This window comes from Anthonomus grandis, chromosome 7 (genome assembly GCF_022605725.1).
Source record: "Anthonomus grandis grandis chromosome 7, icAntGran1.3, whole genome shotgun sequence".
Lineage (NCBI taxonomy): Eukaryota > Metazoa > Arthropoda > Insecta > Coleoptera > Curculionidae > Anthonomus > Anthonomus grandis.
In genome coordinates, this window is record NC_065552.1 from 7,214,767 (window position 1) to 7,223,865 (window position 9,099).

General features: G+C 34.4%; 1 protein-coding gene across 1 annotated transcript; it reads left to right on the forward strand.

Annotated features, from left to right (window-relative positions):
* Positions 1-4,569: 4,569 nt before the first annotated feature.
* On the forward strand, positions 4,570-8,391 carry LOC126738909 (elastin-like). The gene is made up of 3 exons (XM_050444393.1): positions 4,570-4,716; positions 7,915-8,122; positions 8,186-8,391. Exons 1-3 carry the CDS (start codon positions 4,705-4,707, stop codon positions 8,278-8,280), a joined length of 315 nt encoding a protein of 104 aa, XP_050300350.1. The 5' UTR covers positions 4,570-4,704; the 3' UTR covers positions 8,281-8,391.
* The last annotated feature ends 708 nt before the right edge of the window (positions 8,392-9,099 follow it).

Sequence of the window (9,099 nt, forward strand, 5' to 3'; positions counted from 1 at the left end):
GCAAGTGTTGCAGCCTGGTCTCCTGTGAAAATTGCGAAGGTTTTGCCCTTCTCTCATCAGTTGGACACAGGTTTGTATTCCTATTATGCTTGCCTGTAAATTTGTTGTTTCCAGGCCCAGGTTTAGCATGAGTTGTCTGCCCTGTTGTTCGTCCTCCACCATGCCCACAGCTACCCCGATCTTGGATCGTTTGGTTGCCGTGTGCCATACTGAGTAACATTTTTGCCTGAGCCTGCCCGCTTCTGCGTCCAGTGGTCCCCTTTTCTCTTTGATGACAAAAGGTTTGTCTAGGTATGTGACCTTGGTTCTGTCTGTTCTTAGAGCCAGGCGCCCAAGGTCCTGTATCTTGTCAAATAAGGCATTGTGCCCATCTTTCGATAGGATTGTTGCGCCATTTGACAGCAGTCTTTTCGCAACCGATATAGCTTCAGCCCGTACCACTAGGTGTAGCGGGCTTAGTCCTATCAGGTTCTCTAGGGCAGCAGTCGGCGTTGTTGACATCGCTCCTGTTATGCCCAGACATGCTATTCGTTATGTTTTATTGAGTATCTGTATTACAGTCCTCTTTTCTGCCGCATGCCACCATATAGGTGCTGCGTATGTAATGATGGGTCTAACTATTGTCGTGTACATCCAATGTACCATTTTTGGTGACAGTCCCCATGATCTACCGAACATTCTCTTATAGTACATAAGAGTTTTCGTGGCTTTATTTGTAGCCTGGATTACATGCTTCTTGAAGCTGAGTTTTTTATCCAGGGTTATACCTAGATATTTCACATCGTCCTCAAGTCGCAGATTTTCTCCATAAAATTTTATGTTTCTAATGGGCTCTAGTTTCCTTCTTTTGGTAAAGAAAACCTGAGTAGTTTTTGTGGGATTTACCCTTAGTTGTTCTTCCTCACACCAGTGCTCGACAGTAGTCAGGGCTCTTTGCATTTTCTCGAATACATGAGCCTGACTACCCCCTCGTGTAAGGATGACTATATCGTCAGCATATCCTATAGCGAGGATAAGCTGCCTCTCCAGTCGTGTCAGCAAGCTGTCCGATACAAGGTTCCACAGCAGCGGTGACGGTACGCCCCCTTGCGGTGTTCCCCTGCACACTTTGGCCTTAACCGTTGTGCTGTTGAGATTTGCTGCTACTTTCCTATGATTTAGCGTGCTGCTATCGCACGGTTGATTAAGTCATATCGTTGATTAAAAAGGGAATCGCCTATTCAATCAACGGTCATATGATGTATTGTCGAATGCTCCCTTAATGTCTAAGAAAGCTCCTAGGGCGATCTCTTTGTTGTTCAGAGATTGTTCGACCCTCTGGATTATCTCGTGAATCGCTGATTCGCAAGATTTACCTGTTTGGTAGGCATACTGGTGTCGATGTAGAGGGTTGACCCGTAATACATTGTCCCTGATATGCCTTTCTATGCTTTTCCTCCGTTTTTAGGAGGAATGATGTAAGGCAGATTGGTCGGAAGACTTGCCCGCATTTTCTTACATAGTGCAGGCAGCAGCAGTTCGCTACCCCGCTGTAACATGACTGTCATTATGCCATCCATTCCGGGAGATTTAAATGGTTTGAAGGAATTTATCGCCCATTTAACCTTCTCGTAGGTTACTACCTTTTTTGCTAGTTAGATATAGAGTTAAAACTGTGTCATGTGATGATAATTATGTCTTATTATTTTATCTGGTTGAGCATATCTGGTAATAAATATTTATATTCTGTCTTGTACCATCCATCGCAGAAAAAAGATACTAAATTTACAGATTTTTTTTAACGAATATTTAGAATAGATTAGTGATTTTGGTGATACCAATATTATTGAAGGATATTTGAATTTCGCTATATTAAAATATTCTTTTTATGGCAACAAAATACTAAAATGTATATATACCAATGGTTTTAACCCTTAACTGGTATGGCGGAAAAAAATCACGTTCCAAGTATAGTGGAGTCAAATTAGACCTTTTAGAATTTTTTTTTTTAACTAAAACAAAAACAAATTTAAAAATATGAAAATAATAATATATTAACAACTCTGAGGCCATATAAACCAAAAAAATTGCACTTAAAATAAAGCTAGACTAAAAAATATAAGGTTTTTTAAAAAATAGGCTTTTTTCAAAATGAGTCAAAAATAAACTAAAAAACACAAAATTTAGGTGAAAAATTAAGAAGATGTTCTTAAATAAATGTGAAAACGTTCAAAACACTTAAAAATAAAATCAAACTTGACATTCTAAAGAGAATGGTATAAAATTAAAACTATTAAAAAAAAATTGGTTTCAAATCAAAGGACTTACCTAGAAATTACAGAATCCCACGCAAAAAAATATTTTGGTAAAAAAAATAATAATAACAATAAAAAATAAATAGCACAACGGACGCAAAAAACGGAATAAAGTTCAAATTAACCAACTTTGATTCGTGTTTTCCTTCACGTGGGTACGTAAAACTTTTCGGGTCGCTAATTGGTTGATAGCAATCACGTGGTCTCAACGGATCTGTAATTACGTACCAATGTGGATTCAGGCTTAGGGTCATAGAGCGAATCATATGCGTCTTTCATCTGATGACTGACACCTTGAATGGAAATGCGCACTTGCTTATGAATGACATCTATTCTCGTACGCAGCTCACTGATGTAGTCCTCTCTGGCAACACCGGTTCCTGGAGGGCAACCAAATCGATCGATAAGTCAGCAGAAATAAATTAAGAAATCAATCCCAGTCTTTTTGGTGGCTAGATATTACTTTGGCCAAAACCGTTGAACACAAATATTTAAAACAAATTGAATATCTTGGATAATTACAATAATGCAGACATACTTGATATGCTATACATGGCTCCTATCGCTATATGCCATAAGAGGGGGGATCTTATTACTTTTTACAATATCCTGCATGGGAAATCTGGAGCTTCAAACCTATTTCAAAAAACCAATATTCATGCTCCACTAAGAACAGCTAGAGCCACTGATGGCATTATTATTTATTACCATTACATTGTCATGTCATCATTGTCTAAGGTTTTCAATTGTGTGGATCATAGAATACTGCTGTCAAAGCTTAATTTTTACGGATTTAGGAGAGTGGCTTTGAGGTGGTTAAAGTCATACCTGTCTGGTCGCACCCAGAGAGTGGTTATATCTGGTTTTTCTTCAGGGATAGCTCACCTTAAATGTGGTCAGTGTTAGGTCCTATTTTATTTCCATTATACGTTAATGACTTAAGCTCTTTACCACTGCATGGACTAGTGGTTCAGTTTGCCGATGATACTACAATTCTGTGGCATAACAAAGATCAAGAAGTAGTTAGATCTGTCATAGTAGAGGACCTTCACAAAATTAAAGAATGGTGCATCGGCAATCGGCTTGTATTCAATGTTGATCAGACTTTTGTCCTGGGCTTTCAGTGTAATGTGGAGAGTTTTTTGTTTGATGAGCGGTGGTCCTATTCATATGTTCGACCATGCCATCTGACTGCGGGTGTAATATAGTAGTTTTTGTTTTCCTTATTCCAAGCGTTTTTAGAGATGTTTTGGAACAAGATGGATTAAAAATTTCTGGAAAAAAATTTGACCCAGTAAAAACTTTCTCTCACTTTTCCTAGGGTATTTGTTACTTCAAAATATCCTTTTGGTACACCGGTATGAATTTCCTCTAGCTACTTCCAAATTTAACATTTAGGCACAACAGAAACATTTAATACCTACTATAACACTCAGTTATGAAAAAATTTGTAATAAAAGTGAATGAGAGAAAACTCACTGTCAAAAAACATTACTTACATACATTAATTACATAAATTAGGGAGAACTAGTGCTATTTTCCAAAATCTTCTATCGAAGAACTTGGATAAGCTGGCTACAGCAAGTATTTCATTCTTCTGCAGACTCTTCGACTTTTATAGATATAAGGAACATTTACAGATTTCGTTTTTTCAATCCAATTCTAATAATAACTAGATTCCCTAACTGCTTTATTGATCTTCTGGAGTTAGAAGTGACCAGCTGAAAGAGAATACTTACAGTTTTTGCACATAACGAGTTTTTTTATATTCTGCTTTATTGAATTTTCATTCAGTCTGTTCCAAGAGTCATTTTTTGATGACCTGTTCTGTCTGAAGGAATCTGTGAATCTTATAACATAATCTCGATTGAAAGACAAGTAACTTCGTAATTAATTCTTTTAATTATTCTCTTCATCTTATTCAAATTTTTTAAACTGAGATGTCTCTATTTTTTATTTATTGTCTATCAACTGAAGCAAATACATAAATCACGTAACTGCATGGTAACAACAATTGCAAGATATAATGCATATTTCGTAGGAGAGTTTACTGACCTTTGAATGAGTTTTATTCTTAAAAAAATGAAGATCAACAACTTTATATCTTTCTTTTAAATAAAAAAGTACAATTTTGTAAAAATATTAGGAAGACTCTTTGAGTAGTTCACAAGTGGTTGCATCCAGTTTCCTCCCAACAAAACAACTCAGCTGGTGTAATATTCTATAAATCTAACGTAAGAAGAAACACGCCTGAAGGTTAAGGATAAATAACTTAATATCTTATATATTTATGGGTAAATATGTTAATCAATATGTATTACTTTTACCTATATAAAGGCAGGGCTGATCTGTAAAACGTGTGTCAGTTTCAGTGATAGAAGCAAACGTAACCAACCCAACCATTTTCAAAATGAACTCCATGGTAAGTACCGGGAAAAAATTGAGATAGTTAAATAGGGGTCTTAAGCTAGTAGATATTTTTTGCTGCTTTTCTTTCCTTACATTCAAAATCATCATCATTTTATCCTATTTTTTCACTACAAACTTCATATGTAATCAAAAATCAGAAAGAAAGTGACTTATTCTTAATTATTTTTAATAATTTGGTAAAATCAGGTCAATCAGATCCTTCAGCCAAGTAAACCATGCTTTTAAATAATTCTTAATTTTAATTATTTTGTGATGACCAAAAATTTAAGAAAAATGGCTCAGTGAATCGATATTTTATAAATATTAGTTTCCAATTTCCTTGTAAAATATTCATCTTAACGAGATTACAGGCAATAGAAAATGGTTATAAAATAAGTTTTTTGGTTTTTTAGCTCAAGATCATCATACTATTGTTGCAAATCCTTAATTTCTTCAAAAAATAATTCAAGCTGGGTCATTTTGATGCAAGTTTGTACGATTTTTATTAGTTTTTTTACTACTCAATTATGCATGAATACAATACTTTCTTCAGGTAACATTTTCTATGAAGAAATCATACCCAGTATAGTTTTCTCCTGCAAATCTTTACTTTCTGTAAGAATATCTTGCTTCTGGCTTTTCAGCGTTCCTAATCTGATAAAAGATCAAAAAGTGATTAAACTATTCTAGAGTTTTAATATTTTTCTACTATATTCATACTGACTGTAAAATCTGGCAAGATCTAAGTTGTTCTCATAGTTGTCATCAATTTCCATCCCTAACTTCACAATTAGGTAATTTCCACTCTGCCATCGTGCTTAAAATCCTGATTTTCACTTGTGACCCAGCATACACTTTCCAGTTGTAGCAAATATGACTGAGGTTCCAAATTCGTTGTCAGAATTTTCTTAATTTGATTAACCATGAAATTCAATAATTTTTGTTAGTTTTTGACTCATTCTGCTTCACATATTCTACCGTTAAATAATTATGATCACATTTTTCCTCCTATTCTTCTTCTTCCTCTTTTTTTTCTATTTCTTCCCCTACCTCTTCTTTTATTTTTATGTTCGTCATCTTTAACAAATTATTACCAATCGCCACAATGAGTAATTTTTGTTAATTAAATCTTCAATTATTTAATTACAATAACTATTGAATATGTGAAATTAAGCCTTAAACTAATTGAAATCACTTTCATGTTAAGTAAAGCCATTTTCCAATTCTCTTTACCACTGAACCTCATATAATGTTATTCACGATTAAACTAAAACAGTTCTTAATTTTTCCTCATTTCAAAATACTTTTTCAATTAGTTCATATTCCAATTCAACTTACTTTCGTATATATTTTTATTCTATTTCTACTTGTTCTCATTTTCTTCTTCTTTTTAGTCTTCGTTTTCTTTTTTTGTTCTTCGCTTTTTTTCTAAATCTGTTTTTATTTTTAGCTTTATTTGGAGTTTTTTAACTTTCATTATAATAGAATAATGACACTTGGTCTTTAATAGTATTTTCCTCTAAACATGTTGATTTTTTTGTGTGACTGTTGATCAAAGAAACACTCTTCAATTTCAATTAGTGTAATATTGCTTGTACTAATACCCATTCATATTCCACATAGAGATGGTAAAAAATCTTCTCCTTTTATGGGTAAAGAATTTATGAAAACTCTTCGTATCAAAGACTCTTTCTAAGGCCTAAAGACTGAGAATTGGCAAATATGAATCGTTTTTTCAACTTTCCTTTTGATACATTATTTGGATGACTTTTGTTAATACAACCTCTAATTTTCGATCTTGGGTATTTGGATTTCCTTTCTCGTTATAAATACCAGCAGACCACTTCAGATATTTTCATTGTTGAGAATCTTGGTTTCATCCCATGAAGCCATCAAGCGTCATTGCTAAACTTAGACTTGAAAAACTTATCTGTGTGAAATTGGCTGTTCTTCTAATTTCGTAGCAAAATTAACAAAATTTGTTCTGATTAACCTCAAGATCAAAGACTGTTGTCAAAGTTGTCATCAATAAATACATAATTTCTTACTCTCCTACTATCTCTTCTTGGTTTTCACCAATACTTTAGTAGCCTCAATCCTAACATCGCAATTAAGTGATTTTTATTCTGCCATTGTGACCAAAATCTTAATTTTCATTTGTGACCCAGAAAATCATTTTCCAGTGTTTGCAAATATGACCGAGTTTCCAAATTCGTTGTTAGAACTTTCTTATTCTGATTCTTCTTTAAATCCTTAATTTTATGAAGCTGGGTTATTTTGATCAGAGTTTCTAGCATTTAAGCCTTTCTTACTCATGTGGCCAAAATTCTTAATTTTTACTCTGGCCCAGTAAACTATTTTCTAGTTAATTTGGGTATGAGTTTGCCAATTTCTTCTATTATTAATTGTTTCTTATGCTGAAGAACCATGGGATTTTTCTTAACTTCCTTTATTTGGAAACAGTAACTTTCATAATATTTTTCTTGTTCTCCTTCTTCTTTTCAATCTTACTTTTCTTTTTCGCTGCATCTCCTTTTTTCTCTTTTATTTCTAAATCTAATTCTTCTATTTTCAGCATTATTTGAAGTTTCTTATCATTAATTCGAATAGAATAACGACACTTGGTCTTCAATGGCATTTTCCTTTAAACATGTCGATCCTATTATCTCTTCCAAGGAACATATTGTATTTTCAAATAGTTTAATATTTGTCATATTTTCCTTTCATGGGTAAGGAATTCATGGCAACTCTTCGTATCATCGATTCTTTTTAAGGCCTAAAGACTGAGAATTAGAAAATATGGATGGTTTTTTCAATATTTCCTTTGATACATTATTTGGATGACTTTCCTTAATACAACCTCTAATTTTTGATCAATAAATTCTTCTAGGCAAGTGGATTGATATTTGGCTTCTTGGTTTTCCTTTCTCATTATAAATACTAGCAGACCACTTCAGATACTTTTATTGTTGAGAGTCCTAGTTTCATCTTATGAAGCCCTTAAGTGCCATTGCTGACCCTAGACTTAAAAAACTCCTCCTAACTGTCATAAATATTAGCTAAGTCCTCCAAGTACTTCATGATTTTACTAAGGAGCATTCTCGGTTCACGTATTTGTGCCCTAATACACTAGCATCTGCCGTTCAAATATTCCAGAACTGTTTTTTTACTTTTCATGCAATTCACACTCATCTTTATCTACTTTTTACAGCTCGTAGCCTTCTTCGTGCTCTCCGTAGCCGCCTACAGCCAAGCCTCCATCCTTGGTCTTGGTGGTGCTGCCACCCTCGTAGGGCCCGGAAACCCTGGAGCCCTTATCCATGGACCCGCCGCCCATGGAGCCGTCGCTGGACCTGACGGAAGTCTCATTTCTGCTGCTGGTCAAGCTGGTGCTATCGCCGCTGGACCCATTCCCGGAGGTAAGAGACGAATAACTGATTTAAATGGGTTCTTTTGTGATTTATTTTTGTTTGGTTTTTCAGGTGTTGTCAGTGCTGCTGTAGCTCCTGGATCCATCGCTATTGGACATGGAGGTTTGGGATTGGGATTGGGACACGGTGGAGTACTTTTGGGATAAATTTGTGTTTTTGGAAACTAAAGGGAATTATTAAGCTGACTCGATTTCGGTTGTGAATTTTATGTGTTAAATAAAGTTTTGTGTAAATAAAAGAATATTCAATGGTATAAATTATTAAATTTTATTGGAGCGCATCACATTTCTTTAGTGATACCCTGTATGTTTGAATTACTGGATAATATGTCAATAAGTGTAAATCAATGCTTAATCATATTAGCAGCATGCAAGTTTCTTTTTATGTTCAATATATGGTGTCCACCCATACGTGAATTATCGTCAGTAGGGTACAAATATTTAAGTTTTCTTAGTAAGTGAGCATATTTAACAAATCAAATAAACATGGATTATGAATTCCAGAAGATATGTTACGATTGGTCAAACGAGACATTTGCAATTAGATATACATAAATATACATTTTAACCCCAACAATAGCTCTTCGAGATTGTAGAACTCAAAAGACATTAATGTTTTAAGTGCTAATTGAAAAATTAAATTGAAGTTCAAAATTAACGCCAACATCAGGACGTCCTCTTTTCATGCAGAATATCTTGGGGTTTACCAAGTTGACATGTACAGGGTGTCCCATTTTGGGTACTTTTGCGGGGTATCTCCGTTATTTTTAACGATAGCGTGGTGCGGTTTTCGCGACAGTATGCTACTTTTTCGTGAAAATAACGATGCCGTTAACAAAAATTCCAAAGCCCTCTTAGTTTTTAAGATATAGGCCATTTTTGAAAATTCGACATTTTGGGATCCCCCTTGTCTTTTGGTTATTCTTTAACTTATCAAATATGTAAAAAAACAGTTTTATAGATTTT